Raw genomic sequence first — 16,353 nt, forward strand, 5'->3', positions numbered from 1 at the left:
ATGTGATTGTTATACTGGACAGTGCTGCTCTAAAACGAACTTCCCTCCACAGATAATAGCTTAGGACCAACTTCTAAAACAAGGGGACATCCAAACCATGTGCACCTAATGCCTGGGGGCCCAGAGGCTGCCTCCACGGGCAGCCTTCCCCCTCTCCTTCCTCTTCCTAACTGCTTTGCCACCAGCTTCTGAACCCCCATCTGTTGCCCTTTTCCACACTGCTTATGCCAGACAATGTCCCCCTGTGGCATTCTGAGCAGCCTCATCTCATTAGCTCTTTGGCTTCCCTCTCCCTTCCCGACAGCCCTGAGCATCATCTCTTCTCATGCAGGTTCTTTTTAGTAATTCAGCCTAATAGTTAGCTTCCCTGAATTTTTAGAAAAATGTGTGAGAGGTCACTGAGCACTTTGGAATCTGAGGATTTTATCCTGTTGAGCCGTGTTACCCTATCTCTCTTCTACAACAAGATTAAGTTTCTGAAAGTTTATGAGATAGGTAATTGAGAATTTTGTTTTTAATTTCAGAGTCAAAAAATGCAGAATTTTATTCACAGTGCTCCATAAGCAGTACCTACGGGCATTTTGAGCCATAAACGTATATAGGAGCTCATGAAAAGAAGCCTAGCTTTGGGATATCTGAGAGAGGGTGATTTTGGTTTTCGTGAAGTAACCGCATCAGACCTGTAATTCTTACTGCCTAGAAGTCGCCTGCCCGCAGCCCCTCCTCCTCAGGAGGTATTAATGCCAACAATGTGCTTTTAACAGGATCGCCTCACAGCAGTAAATCAGGAAACTGGTTTTTGCCTGAACCACTTGAAACAGGCTTCAGGACTCTGGCAGGGTCTTCAAAGTAAGCTTTTCTAACCAATTATTGGGATGACCTTAGTTAATGTGAAAAAAATTAACTCTTGTAAACAACATACTTTCCTCCATGGGTCTGTGTCCAGCTTCATATTTTTAAAGAGATATACTTTTCTAAAAATTCTTTTTGTCCCTACAAAGAAAGTCACAGAAAAAAAAAGATTAATGTAATTTGCAAGCATTAAAAGAAATTCATTTCTGCCATTTAATTACAGTGTTACTCATTTTATTTTGTTTAATTATACCCAATTGAGCCTAGTGATGTTTAGCAAGTAATAAGCTCTAAGTTGTAATTTTTCTCAAAAAAAAAAAACAAAACACACAAGTAAAAATTTTTATGAACTGAAAGCTGGGAGAAACTCTCTCTTTGGTGTTGTTTTATTAAAGGAAATTAAAAAGTTGATTTCTAAGTACTGGCAATATAAATCTAATTTGTCATTTCCATTTGTATGCCCTAGATTTTCTCCACAAATAACTTCTTCTCCATCTAAATTTGAAATCTGACATTTAACTTTTTAAGTTCAAAGAACCAAAGTTAATAACTTAGTGGCTGTACAAAATAAATAGTGCTTTCGACCTGAGGCCCCAGAATGTGTTTTCTGAACCATGAGGGTCTGTGAGATTCTGCCTTGTGTTCTAAGGTACTAACTGCTCCTCAAACTTGTAGGTGGGACCTGTATGTGTTTTTGTTAAATGCTGGATTTGAGGAGGGAGAAAAGAGAAGGGGATTTGGGGACTGTTTACTTTGAGTCATTTTGCTACTGGAAATCCACCAAATGTGGCTTAAAAATATTGGGCAGAGTGACAGAGCTGCCGCCAGCTTGAGTGGAAACAGCCTAGCTGGATCCAGCCCTCTGTTGTCTTGGGACCCAGATAAGGAACGCTGCTCACCCCACCACACCCCACGCTGCCGCCCAGGGGGCCACTTAGCCTTACCCAGTGGGAATCCTTGCTGTGGCCCTCACAGTCCTATGCTCCTTAGAATTAAAAAATAAAAAATATAAAGTCTTTAGGAAACAGTGCCTTAACCAATATTTGTTCATCCATTTGTTTACTCAGCAAACTTTTATTTCTTATTCATGCAACTGTGAGGTACCAAGTTTTGGGGAAGGAGAGATGGAGAGAGGTGTCAGATACCAAGGACAGTTCACTTCATGTATGATTTTAGGATATATGTAAGAAACCTATAGCAATACATTTTTTAAAAATGGCTTTATTATTTTACCCATAATATATATTCCCACCTTAAGGTTTATTTATTAAAAAATCTTCTCAGGGATTCAAAGATAGGTATTTCCTTCAAGCTTTTAAGGTACCAAGCCATAATTTTGGAAATAAAAACTATTGGGTACAATATATTTTAAAGCAGAAATTCGTTTGTACTTTTGGTAGACCACACGGTAGACCACGCTCTATGAAGACAAAATATGTGTACCTAATGCTGAAGCCCAAGCCAGTGACAGACTTACTCTGCCCACCTTCCTCTCCCACTGATCCTCCCCTCACCATGCGCGCGCGCGCGCACACACACACACACACACACACACACACACACTTGCTTCTATGGAATAATGGAGGGGTACTAGAAAGTACCAAAGAAAACCCAGACCTATGCAGTAAAGTAGTTCAATAGAATTTACTCAGGACTATTGCAATGGAGGAACAGAGACCTTGGTGCAGAACTGGGCTGAATTCCAAGTATAGTAGGGGCAAATGGGGTTTCATAGCCAAGGAGCAGTGTGGATTTGGAGAGTGGAAAGTTACTATGAGGAAATGTCAGGGTCAGGGGGCTTTGGCTGAACCCACCTAATAGGATTCTTACTGAAGATGGGTCAGGGTGGTCAGAGGGCACCTGGGAGGAGTGAGGGTGGCTAGGTACAGAGGATGAGGAGTTCTGGCAGGGTGCTTGAGGACAGGGTCCAATAGACAACTAGCTCATAGAACTCTGGGAGTTTGAGGTGGGAGGCTTGCTTGAGCTCAGGAGTTGGAGACCAGTCTGAGCAGAAGTGAGAAAAAAATAGAAAAATTAGCTGGATGTAGTGGCAGGCACCTGAAATCCCAACTACTCAGGAAGCTGAGGCAAAAGGATCAGTTGAGTCCAGGAGTCTGACCCACAGCACTCTACTATGAGCCATAGAGTGAGAGTCTGTCTCAAAGAAAAAAAGGGAAAAGTGGCTCCTATGAGCCTCCATGGCTGCCTAGAGTTTGGTTAAAGAGAGAGTCCTTGTCAAAAGGCTAAACTGAAACATAGCTCATTTCTTTCCTTCTTTATTTACTTACTTGTCTCCCTGCTACAGAAAATACTATATCTGAGGAAATTACCTCTTTCTTTCCAAAAGTTATTGCGGGGGTGGGGCGGGGAGGCGGGGACAAAAGATTTGGCACTATTTACATTCAATGAACAATTAGGTCATCTGATCACTGCAAAATCAATTGACTGACCAGGCACAGCCGCCCCCTCTCCCAGCTCTTGGGGTACAGCGATGAGTGAGAACAGCCCTGACCACATCCCTAAGATAAGGTACTCGCTCCATCTGCTGATGCCTTGAGTGGGAAAACAGAAAACCTAGTTGCAGAACAATGTGGAAGACATGCGCACACACGCTAGCCAGGTACAGTGTGCCTGGGTGCAGGGAACCGGAAGCTGGGGACTAAGGATGGGAAGAAAGCATATGTACTGTTTGTGTAGTAGTTTTTCAATATGTAAGTGATAAAACAGAAAAGAAAAGGAATGGTCTGTAGCGGGGGTGGGGACACCAGGTGCAATTTCACTCTGTTAACCAGCATCTTTGTGGGCCTGAGGCCGTTGGTCTCCCTCTGGGCTGTTTTGTTTCTTTCTTTTTCCTTTTGGAAGTTATTGAACATTTTAATGGAGAGATTTCAAGGCATTTTAACCACCTGGTTTTACTGAGTGAAATAAAAACATCAAAGCAGACATTTACATTGGGGGTAATTTAATATTTATATACTGTTGACTTTATGGCCTGGATAATTATAGGGTCTGTGTTTATGGTGCATTAGAAATATGACAATCAACTCAAAAAGTTGCCATGGACACTATACTGTAATTTAATTCCTTGGAAATAACTTCTCTAAATTTCTCGTTAATTCAGGGTTTCTCAGTTAATTCAATGCGTAATGGTCACTTTGTTAATTTCTTAGACTATTAGGAACTGCAAGCTGTTTTGTTTGTTTGTGTGTGTGTTTGTTTGTTTTTTGTAGAGACAGTCTCACTTTATGGCCCTCAGTAGAGTGCCGTGGCGTCACACAGCTCACAGCAACCTCCAACTCCTGGGCTTAAGTGATTCTCTTGCCTCAGCCTCCTGAGCAGCTGGGACTACAGGCACCCGCCACAACGCCCGGCTATATTTTTGTTGCTGTTGGGCCGGGACTGGGTTTGAACCCGCCACCCTTGGTATATGGGATGGGTGTCTTACTAACTGAGCCACAGGCACCACCCTGAAAGCTGTTTTTTAATAATTTAAAAAAAAATTGAACTGATTTTCTAATACTATCTATTTGAAAGTGGCAAATACTTTAGAGAAAATATATTTCAGATAGAATTTCCCTGAGTAAGCAATCTCTATAAAAGTTCCCAGGAAGAGTGTTTGGAATATGCTCCATAAATTTTATTATTTTGTGAATAGAACTGCATGCAAAGGTTTATCTCAGCCCTTACCTAAACCCACCCCAGTGAAAATTACTGTTGCTGCCACCAAAACAATATCAACTCTAAGTGGGAGTAGTAGGCTGATATCCAGATAACAAAAGCAAAATAGGAGCCTGGTTTTGTTTTCTTTCTACACATGATTTGATGATCCAGTATAGAATGAACCCAAGACAGTCGAACAAAAATCCCTTCATGAAATGCTCATTCTGCAAAATACAATGCCATGTAAATGACGTAGAGTAAGATTTGGTGAAAACACATAGTCAAAATGGTCCTGTGTACAATACAAAGTCTAAGTATGGTCAGGAATGAAGAAAAGAAATACAAACACTACCCCCATGCTAAACTAGGAGTTTGTTTTCAAGAGAGATGAATGCTTCAAAACTTCTATTTAGATTTCTTTTAAGTTCATTTCTAGTTGGATCACTTACTTATCTAGTTTCTCAATGGAGAGAGGAAGTGAATTGTTGAAGACAAAGTCAGCTGGGGGGAGGAATGATAGTTGTCTGCCAGGCAGGGATATGAAACCAGTAAAACTGCCCACAGAGATCTGGGGGCTTGAATTACAGCACAATGAGTAGTGGATTCAAGGAGAGTATACTGTGTAAACTGCTTCAAAAACTTTTTTAGTTAAAAAAATTTGTAATTCATTTTGGAGATATTTTTATTCAATAAAAATGTTTCAGATGCAAAGTGGTATGTTCCAAGTAACCTAGAAGAAATCAAGGTCTGAACATCCCCTTGATTCCTGATGGAGCTTTGTTAGACTTGAATCAGAAAAGTTGGTTTGGCTCAGTGCCCATAGCACAGTGGTTACAGCACCAGCCACATACACCAAGGCTGGCAGGTTTGAACCCAGCCCAGGCCAACTAAAACAACAATGACAACTGCAATAAATAATAGCCAGATATTGTGGTGGGCGGGCACCTGTATTCCCAGCTACTTGGGAGGCTGAGGCAAGAGAATTGCTTAAGCTCAAGAGTTTGAGGTTACTGTGAGATGTGATGCCACAGCACTATACTGAGGCTGACATAGTGAGACTCTGTCTCAAAAAAAAAAAAAAAAAGAAAAGAAAAAAGGGAAGTTGGTTTGTTGGATTGTAGAAAATTCAAAATAATAATATCTGTAGGTAAAATTTATTTAATGAATGTTAACTCTGTGTTTGATTTAGAATTTAGAGGCTTTATGTATTTATTCCTCACGTGAACTCTATAGGGGAGGTATTATTATCTTCCTTTTGCAGATGAAGAGACTGAAGGTCAGAGAGTGCCCAGAATAACTTGGCCAATAAGTGGCAGAGTTGACATTCAGACTCAGGTGACTTTGGATCTAATGTAGGAAAGTACATACCTTTTCTCCTATATTAACCTGACTTTAAAAAAATGTAGACAATATATACTCCCAGTTAATGCATCTTTTTCTCTGCGTTTTCCTTTCTCTTTCCCTTTGTTTTCCATTCTGCTTTCCGCCTTTTTTCTTTCCTTCTTTGTCATGTTTTAACTTGTACATAAGAGTTTTATAGTCTCAAGCTGCCTGGATAAAAGCATGATTTTGAAACACTCTGCTCGTGCATGAACCTTTGACATGCAGATCGTGTGAACAATGTGTGGCCCACCCCCAGAATGTCACAGGCACCTCGCTTTGATCCCGGGAGACTCTGGGAGTGGGAGGCTCTGTTCCGTACTTACAGAAAGCCTTTGCATGCACACAGCTCTCTCAGCAACTAAAGTGCTCAGCAAAAACACAGCTGTTCCAGTGCAGAGCCAGAGTAACAATGACCTCCCCACAAAGACCTAGCACATGTCCAAAGAAATTCTTTTTGAATATGTGTTTTGATTGTTTTCCTGATTACAGGAGTAATGGATGCTTTTGCAAAAATTAAATTACACACTGTGGAATTATAAAAATTGAAAAACGCCTCATAATTCTATTGTACTGACCTACCTTCCCCTCAAAGACATAGTTTCTGTTAGTGATTTTAAAGACACTAATTTGTGAATCAGTTCTTTAAATCAAATGCTTCTCTCTTTCTCCTGTCTGTGCCTTTGGTTTAGAAGAATATTGTGTAGCTCGAACATTCAGGATTAAGGAGGTTGACCTTGCACTTTTTTCTCCCCAGTTCTTTGTGTGTGTTCAAGAAGTACATCTGAAAGACAGGCAGAATAATTGAGAGGAGGAAAGAAGGTATTACTCATCCAAAATGTGAATGAGGTAATTAGTAAGTCTAGATTGAAGTGAACACTTAGAATCTTTTATCAAATAGTTTATTAAGTTGGTTTTGAATTAATTTTTCTCCAATAAGTACTGCTTAGTAGACTTTGCATATAAAATGGATGAAGAAATTAAAATATATAAATTGTATAGAAAATGGGAATTTTGGACCAGGTGCACTGGTTCATGCCTATAATCCTAGCACTCTGGGAGGCCAAGGCAGATGGATAGCTTGAACTCAGGAGTTCAACCTGAGCAAGTGTGAGACCCTGTCTCTACTAAAAATAGAAAAACTAGCTGGGCATTGTGGCAGGTGCCTATACTCCCAACTCCTGAGGCAGGAGGATCCATTGATCCCACGTGTTTGAGGTTGCTGTGAGCTATTACAACTTGGCACTCTACGTAGGGTGACAGAGGTAAACTCTATCTGAAAAAAAAGAAAATGGGAATTTTGAACTAGCTGGAACTTGCATTCTAATATCTGAGGTTTATAAATGAAGAAACTTGAGGCTCTTAGAGATTTCATCTGAGTCCCCTACCTCTGCAGCATCCAGCCCGCATTTGTGGGTTTGCTCAGCCTGCTATAAACATGGATATCCCTCTCGTTTCTCTTAAGCCACTGTCTGTTTTTGGTTTTTGTTTTTTAAATGACGGGTGTTCTATAGAAGTCATCACAAAGTATGACAAAGTATGACAGCCAGTGTTAACACGTGAGTATGGAATCTTCTGGACGTCTTCCTAGATGTGTAATGTATATATGAGAGACATTGACACAACTGGTGGTGTAGTGGTTATGAATTCTGACTCTGGGATTAGCCTGTTTACGTTCAAATCTTGGTTCTAACACTTCCTCTGTCTGGATTATTGAGATAATGTGTGTAAAGTTCTTAGTATAAGCTGGGCATGGCAGCTCATACTTATAGTCCCAGCTATTTGGGGGACTGAGATGGGAGGATCACTGGAGCCCAGGAGTTCAAGACCAGGTCAGGCAACATAGCAAGACCCTGTCCTTAAAAAATAAATAAACAAAGAACTATTTTATTTTTTATTTTATTATTTTTTTTCTGAGACAGAGTCTCAAGCTGTCATGCCATGGCATCATAGCTCACAGCAACCTCCAACTCCTGTTCTCAAGTGATCCTCTTACCTCAGTTTTTCTATTTTTAGTAGAGATGGGGTCTCCTTTTTGCTCAGGCTGGGCTCAAACCCGTGAGCTCAAGCTATCCACCCTCCTTGACCTCCCAGAGTGCTAGGATTACAGGTGTGAGCCACCGTGCCCGGCCCAAATACATATTTTTAAAAATAATAAAGTTGCTGCACAGAATAAGCACCCAACAAATCTTGGTACTTACTGTGAAAGTTTTTGTAAGTGATGGGATTATACTTCTAATTCTGTTATAACTTATTTTTTAAACTTTCCTAAACACGTGCATATTATCTACATCATTCTTTTTATGATTGCATTATAATTACATTCTGTGATGTGCTATAATTTACTAAGTTCTTGATCTTGTGATAATGATCATTGTAGGCCAAAGAGCCATCTGTTTCTTCCGTCCTTGGAGAACAGTACATTTTTGATGTCCAAAACTAGAAAAGCATGCAGGCTTTAATGCCATAGGCTTTGTCTCAACAAGAAGTTAGCATCCTTTTAATATATAAGACTCTTTCTTCTCTCAGAAAATAGCAAATTGATAAACATTTCAAGGAACTCTCTCTTGGATGAGTTTCTGGGCTCATATACTTATGAATTTCTCATACCATTATCCTCATTTTTTAAAGTATCACCCTTGATATCAAAGTACTTATTTTCTGCCTTGAAAAGTAAGCATCTGAATGTTTCCCTGGCTTTAGCCTCTGAGCATTCACATGACTGGCTTAATTGGAGAAGAAGAAAATGCCATAATTCTGCCATACGCTCTCAATAATGTAGCAGTAGGAGCCCAAGAGACCCTTTGTTATTCCCATGCTCATGGGTTCTTGAATAAAGTGGATGATTAAGTATACTTACCATAGTAAGAGAGATTATTAGCAGTGGAAGACACATTTGAACTTGCTAAAAGAGCTGCCTTTGTGTCTAGGAAGGCGACACTTGGTAATTATTATACCAGGTCTTTGTTTCATCCCACTGGTCTTTCCTTTTTCACGCTTGCAAGGTCTAAATAGCTTTCTATTGCCTGTTAATCCCCACAGGAATGTGGCTTCGGCTATGGGGAGGATGCACAGTGTGTGACATGTAGGCCGCACAGGTTCAAGGAGGACTGGGGTTTCCAGAAATGTAAGCCGTGTCTGGACTGTGCACTGGTGAACCGCTTTCAGAAGGCAAATTGTTCAGCCACCAGCGATGCTGTCTGTGGGGACTGCTTGCCAGGGTGAGTTGGATGATTTCTTTCCCTAGTAATTATTTAATTAAGTAACTTTTGAAAGGGAATGTTTTCTTGTTCCCATCCAAACTCAAACACACACTGATATTAGCCAGAAGACACCTGTGTTTGTGATTTCCTATGTCAGTATTCACCACCATTGGATTGTCTGTGCCTTCCATGTGCCATGCACTATAATCAGATGAATAAGCTTGCTAACAAAAGATGGAGATCTAAAGAATTCCTACAAAAAGAGAAAACTTGGAAAAATGGTGAAATTATCAGACAGGTCACAAAAGAGGAAACACATAGGGCAGCCAGTAATATGTGATGTTCACAAGAGGATGTCAGAGAAATGTGAGTCATCACCACCATTTGTCCATCTCAGTGGATATTTGCCCAGCAGCTGGTTGGTAGACCTTGCTTTAGGTACTTGGGCAATGTCAGAGAATAAAGAGGCAGAATCCCTGCTCAGGTAAAGCTTATAGCCTTACAGAGTTTTAAAAAATATTTAAATCTTAAATAACAAAGAAGTAAATTATGCAGAACAATGGAAGATGGTAATTGCTATGGAAAAAAGAAACGCTCAAGTAGACCAGGGCGATTAGGCATGCTCACCATAGTGATGGGTAGACAAGCTATGGTATTAATTGGGTAATCAGGACAGGCTTTATTGCAAAGGTGAGATCTGAGCAACGGCTTGAAGGAGCTGAGGCACTCAGCCAAGCAGCTAGGTGGGGAAGAGCACTGTGGACAGAGGCAGCTTAAGTGGGCATGAACCTGGTGTGTGTAGAAAGCTGCCAAGAGGTGCAGAGGGTGGCAGGAGGGTGGAGTAGGAGAAGCAGTTGGGGCGGTGGGGGGAGCAGGCAAGTGTGGACCAGAAAGCCCTAACTGCACACATCGAAAAGGCAGCCAGGCCATGAAGAGGAGGGGCTACCCTGGGCTAGGTTGAGGTGAAGCCCAGGAAGAGGAATTCTAAAGTTGTAAGTGCATCTCAGTAACCACTAGAAGATATGGGGATAGAACAGACAGTTGAGGATGAAGTCTGGATGAAGAGCTGGCCTCAGAGCCAGGTGACATCTGTAAGACAGGGAAGAGGCACTGCTCCCCTGGGTGAGCGGGGAGGGAGACAAAGCAGATTGGCAGGCGCCACAGCGCAGACAGGGTGGGAAACAGCAGCATTACAGGAGCAACAAGCATTTATTACTTATGTGTTTTGTTTTGTTTGAGACAGAGTTTCACTCTGTTATCCCAGGCTAGAGTGCTGTGGCGTGCTTGGACTCATACAATCTCTTGCCTCAGCCTTGCCAGAAACTATAGGTAGCCACCACAATGCCCAGCTAATTTTTTTCCTATTTTTTTTAGTAGAGATGAGATCTCACTCTTGTTCAGGCTGGTCTTGAACTCAAGCAGTCTACTTGCCTTGGCCTCCCAGAGTGCTAGGATTACAGGTGCGAGCCACTCCGCATGATTTATTACTTATGATGTACCAAATGTTGGGCTAAGTTCCCTGCATGAATTATTTTCTGTAGTTTTCACGATGTTTTACAAATGAAGAAACTGAACCTTATCAAGGTTTAGGGTTATTCATGCAATGTATATGTGGCAAAGCTGGGACTCACATCTAGTGAGTCTAACATCAGAGTCCATCCTCTAAGGCACCAAACAAAAGACTCTTTGACTGGATGCCAGGCAGAGGGCAGGGATCTTACTGATGCCAGAGAGAGAGATTAAGCTTTGGACCTGAAGGGAAGAAACAGTGTAGGAACTAGTCTGATGGGTCAAGCATGACCTTGAATGGAGACCTAACTCATAAGGAACTGTAAAAAGTAGCCATCGAACCCCAGAAAACATAAGCAAGAAAAGAAAAAATAGCTCTTTAGGACTTTAACTTTCGTGCTTCAAAGACAGCTTTGAGAAGGTGAAAAGATAACTTACAGAATAGAAAAAAATACTGCCAAATCACGTATCTGATATGGGACTACCTTATCTAGAAATATGAGAAGAGCTCTTACAACTCAATAATAAAAAGACATATAATCCAATTAAAATAAGAATAAAGGGTTTGAATAGACATTTCTCCAAGGAACATTGACAAATAGCCAATATACACATGAAAAGATGCTCAACATCATTAATAATCAGGGGAATATAAATCACACCCACATACTTCACCCCCACTAGGATGGCTGTCCCCAAAAGACAGACAATAACAGATGTTGGTGAGGCTATGAAGAAATTGGAGCCTTCACACACTGTGGGGGAGAATGTTAAGAGTACAGTCTAGCATTTCCTTAAACAGTTAAGCATGGTTACTAAGTGACCTAACAGTTCTACAGGCATATAGCCAAGAGAATTGAAAGCCTATGTCCACACAAAACCTGCACATTAGTGTTTATAGCACTGTTACACACAATAGCTAAAAAGCAAAAACAACCCTGTTGTGGCCAATGTTCTGGTATAAGGGGTGCAGCCTTTACATGGTGATTAGGTTGTGATGACTCCTCCCTTCATGCAAGTGTCTTTATTAAGAGGCTTGATGGAGGAAGTTTGTTCCTTTTTTGCCCTCCCACCTTCTGCCACGTGAAGACACAGTGTTCCTCCCTTCCAAAGATACAGCAAGAAAGTCCTCACCAGGTACCAGATACTAGGGCCTTGATCTTGGACTTTCCAGCCTCCAGAAGTGTGCTTGTTCTTTATAAATTACCCATTCTGTGATGTTCTATTGTAGCTGCACAAAACTGACTGAGACAAGCCCAAATATCCATCAGCTGATAAATGGGCAAACCAAATAGAATTAGTATATTCAAACAATGGAATATTGAGGCCGGACGCCATGGCTCACTCCTGTAATCCCATCACTCTGAGAGGCCGAGGTGGGTGGATTGCTTGAGCTCAAGAGTTTAAGACTAGCCTGAGCAAGAGTAAGACCTTGTCTCTAAAAAAAAGCTAGGCATTGTGGTGGGCACCTGTAGTCCCTACTGCGGAGGCTGAGGCAAAAGGATCACTTGAACCCAAGAATTTGAGGATCAGTTGAGCCCAAGAGTTTGAGGTTACTGTGAGCTATCACACCATACCTTTACCAAGGGTGACAAAGTGAGACTCTGTCTCAAAAAAACAAAAACAAAAACCTATGGAATATTATTCAGCAATAAAAAGGAGGGAAATTTTGGCACATAGTACAACTTAGATGAACCTAGAAAACATTATGGTAAGTGAAAAAAGCCAGTCACAAAAGACTACGTATTACATCAGTTCATTTGTTTGAAATGTCCACAGTAGGACAGAAAGTAAATTAGTGGTTGTCGAGGGCCGGGAGCTGCAGAGGGTTGAGAAGAATGGGAGAGGATTGCTAAAGGTTGTGGGTGATGAAAATGTTCTGAAATTGACTGTGGGTAGTTATACAACACTGTGAATATACTAAAAATCATTACTTCGTACACTTTAAATGAGTGAATTGTATGGTATGTGAATTATATCTCAATAAATCTGTCCTTTAGAAAAAAAGCAATGGCCTATAATCTCAGACCTGTGATATCATTACCTGATGTTTGGATCTTGTACAGATCAAACTGAGGAACGTGAACTGAATGCAAATGACCTATCACCGTTTTCTTCTGTTCTCTGATGAAATGTGTCCATGCACATTTACTCTGTTCCTTTGGGGGAGGGAGGAAGAGGAGGTCTCCCAGGGGTGTACAGACGGAAGTAGGCAGTGTCCAGAGAGAGGTCGGGGGGTGAGGGGGAGCGCAACCAAGGACTCTACTTGGTCATCTTTTGGGTTTTTACAGAAACCCCACTGGGGTGTGAGAGCTGGTCTCCCCCAGATGTGTGCCCTGCCTGGGTCCTCATGCCACACCCCAGTCATCATGTGATCTGTCTGCTTTAGTTTCTACAATGTTTGTTCATTCTTAAGTAAATACTTAGGTGCGGGAAAGTGATAAATGAAGAGACAGTTGAATGATGTTTCAGAGTTTATTTGTGTGATTAGTTTAAAATTCCACCCTTTCTAAGCCAGTCTTTTTTTTATTTTCTTTTTTTTTTTATTAAATCATAGCTGTGTACATTGATATGATCATGGGGCATCATTCACTAGCTTCACAGACCGTTTACCAAGTTTCACATATACCCTTGTAATTTGCACCACTGGTGTAATCCCACCAATCCCCTAACCTCTACCCACCTCCCCCTCCCTCCCCCCCTTTTCCCCCTTCCCCCTATTCTTAGGTTGTAACTGGGTTATAGCTTTCATGTGAAAACCCTAAATTAGTCTCATAGTAGGGCTGAATACATTGGGTACTTTCTTAGTGTATGAGGCAGACGATAATTATACAGGGACTTTACCCAAGGCTTTGTGGCAAGTTTTAAAAGTACTCTCCCAGCTTGACTATATTTCTGTGAAGAAGGCAAATAGTTAAAACTCAGTTTGCAGACAGGAAAACAGAGGTAGAGGGAAATGAGCAAAATGCATTTTTGGAAAAATGATGCCAAAAGCTGGACATTGTTCTTTCTGGGCCACCTCCTGTGGCCTCAGCCTAACTCTCATGGGGACCTGCTGCTTCCTCAAGGCTCAGACCCCGGAGGACATCAGCTGCTTCCTTGCCAGTAGCAGGGGGGGTGTGCACATTGTCTGTCTGCTGTGTCCATAATTTGAGTGACTCCAGAGAGTGGATTCAAGAGTCTCCTTATTCCCAGATACATTCAATGACTTTATGCCAGTCACTTAACTTCTCTGACATGCATTCTTCTAACCTATAAAATGATCATCGCATAAGGATACCAACTTACAGAATTCTTAAAAGGATTAAAAATGTAAGTCATGTCAAGTGCTTAACAGAGTTCATAGGCCATAAGAAGCACTAAATAAATGGTGGGCATTATTGCAAATTAATGGTTTGGGCAGGTCAGTGAAAGCTTTGACCAACTTTTTCAGGAGACCTCCAGCATCCTCTGCTGGCCTCTCATCCCCTAGGGGAGGGAGCCCATAGGTGAGCCTTCTTAGGGAAACTGGACGCCAGCCCTCAAAGAATAGCCTGGCCCTAGCCAGCATTCCGTTGCTTCTAGTGATAGCTGACATTTATTGAGCATTTACTTACGTGCCGAGCACTCTGGAAAGCAGGGATTAGTATCATCCCTCTTTACAAAGGAGGAAACTGATGTTCAGAGTAAATAAATGCCCAAGTTCACCCAGCTTGTAAATCAAGGCGCTGGAATTCACCTAGCAGCCCCTCTACTGAGCCCCATGCTTAGGAAGGTATATGATTTCACTGAGAAGCCTCACCCAGGGGCTTCCATGACTGAGGACTAAGCAAGAGGATAGCCTCTGCCCCCAGCACCCTTACCCCCTGCTCTGAAAACTGCCTGCATTACCCTGGTCCGTTTTCTCATCCTTGTGCTCACCTCTCCCTCTGGTCCTAGGGTGCTCCCTAGTAACCACGTCACTGTTCATGAGATCTAGACTCTTATCCTGATGATTCATCCTATTGTTAGTATTTGTTCAGTTTCATATGGGCCATCACTGTGGATTGCTGAGAAACAGGAACAGCAGGCTGACCAACCCATACCGAGCAAGAAGTTAGCAAAAGTACAGGATAGAACCAAGGTGTCCTTCAGGATCTCACAGATGCACTTCAGAAAATTCGACCTGACTTGTTTGTGATACCCAGGACCCTGGTAACTGCCTTCAAATTAACTGCTTGTTAATTGAGGTCGTTATAAAACCAGAGCTGGACTGTGGTGTGCCATCTCTTTGCATAAATGTGGTCATTAATTAAAGAATTAATGAGTCATAACTGTATTTTCTTAAAATAGCAGTTTTCAAATTCACTGTTCATTAGGCTAACTGGTGCTATATGGATCCAGTGCAATTAAAAATTCATCTTTAAATTCATTGTCAGGTAAAAATTTGCTTCTATAAGATGTATTTATATGCTGCCTTTCATCAGGCAGTGATTGAGAAAATCCGGTGTGGTTTTCTTTTGTCTTTTTGCACTAGCTATCTAAAATCCCCAAGTAAAATTTAACATTAAACTATAGAAACCAGTTTAACCAGACATCTTGTATAATATCTCTGTTCTGTTTTATTTTATTTTTTAAAGTTTGTGAGTTGCAAATATTTCTATGTCCCCCAAACCACAGCAGTCTAAACAAACAAACAAAAAAATAAATTTCAAAAGACTTATAGCTTATCGTTTTTTTTTGTTTGTTTGTTTGTTTGTGGGTTTTTTTTTTCTTTTTTTTTTTGAGCCAGAGTCTCAGTTTGTCACCCTTGGTAGAGTGCCATGGTGTCATAGCTCATAGCAACCTCAAACTCTTGGGCTCAAGCAATTCTTTTGCCTCAGCCTCTCAAGTAGCTAGGGAGGCTATTTTTTAGAGATGGGATCTCACTCTTGCTGAGGCTGATCTAGAACTCTTGAACTCAAGCAATCCACCCATCTCAGCCTCCCACCTTATAGCTTATCTTAAAACTCTAATTTCTGGGTCTTCATCTTCAAGTTCAATTATAATTTAGTGGTGGCTTTTTAAACTAAAAACTTAACATCTACATTTGATTCCTAATACCCTGATTTTTAAAAAGTTTTAAAGGATGCATTTTTGTATCTGTAGAGAATGTTAGATATTACTTCTTTCACTTTGTTTTTTTACATAAAAGCGATTTTTATGTATAAAAAATTATTTTAGACTTTGTCAATATTTAATTTAGTAATATATAATTTGGCAAATTTTCTGGCTGAAAGAATAAATAAATATTAGTCTGCGCATGTTATAATGTTTAGTAAGACATACATCTTAAAGTAAGAAAACTCTTATATTGTTTTATGATTTTTATTTTTTCTACTGTGTATGCATTTGCTTTATTGCGGCAGAAAGTACACAACATAAAATTTACCATCTTAACCTTTTTTTTTTTTTTTTTACGAGGACGAGTCATGACCACTAGTGTGTCTGTTGACGAGGCAGATGTAGTGACTAGTTCCTAACACCCTCCTAGGTACTCATTCCTGGATGTTGGATTATCTGCTGGGCGTGTCTCCACCACTACAGGCTTGGGAGAACCAAGCAGACGAAAAGTGAGGGTGGGATCTCTCAGCTCCTGCAGCAGCTGGTCAGAGCCTAGAGCCCACACCTGCACTCCATGCTTCCAAAAAGCTTGAAGCTGACCCCTGACCATAGCCACAGCTTCCACTGCCTCGGTCATAGGGATCTCCTGTATGCAAAGGCCCCGGACTGGTGCTCCCTCCGGGGTCAC

General features: G+C 41.1%; 1 protein-coding gene across 3 annotated transcripts in view; it reads left to right on the plus strand.

Moving 5' to 3' along the window:
- TNFRSF19 (TNF receptor superfamily member 19) overlaps positions 1-16,353 on the plus strand; it is a 120,147-nt gene that overhangs the window by 38,201 nt on the left and 65,593 nt on the right. For 2 of the 3 annotated variants that reach the window (XM_053563883.1, XM_053563884.1), the window contains exon 4: positions 8,935-9,113. In XM_053563883.1, coding sequence (XP_053419858.1) covers positions 8,935-9,113 — 179 coding nt within the window. Of the gene's footprint in view, positions 1-6,647; positions 6,742-8,934; positions 9,114-16,353 lie in introns of those variants that run through there. The other variant, XM_053563885.1, reaches the window with a different exon arrangement.

Source organism: Nycticebus coucang, chromosome 15, assembly GCF_027406575.1.
Source record: "Nycticebus coucang isolate mNycCou1 chromosome 15, mNycCou1.pri, whole genome shotgun sequence".
NCBI classification, from domain to species: domain Eukaryota; kingdom Metazoa; phylum Chordata; class Mammalia; order Primates; family Lorisidae; genus Nycticebus; species Nycticebus coucang.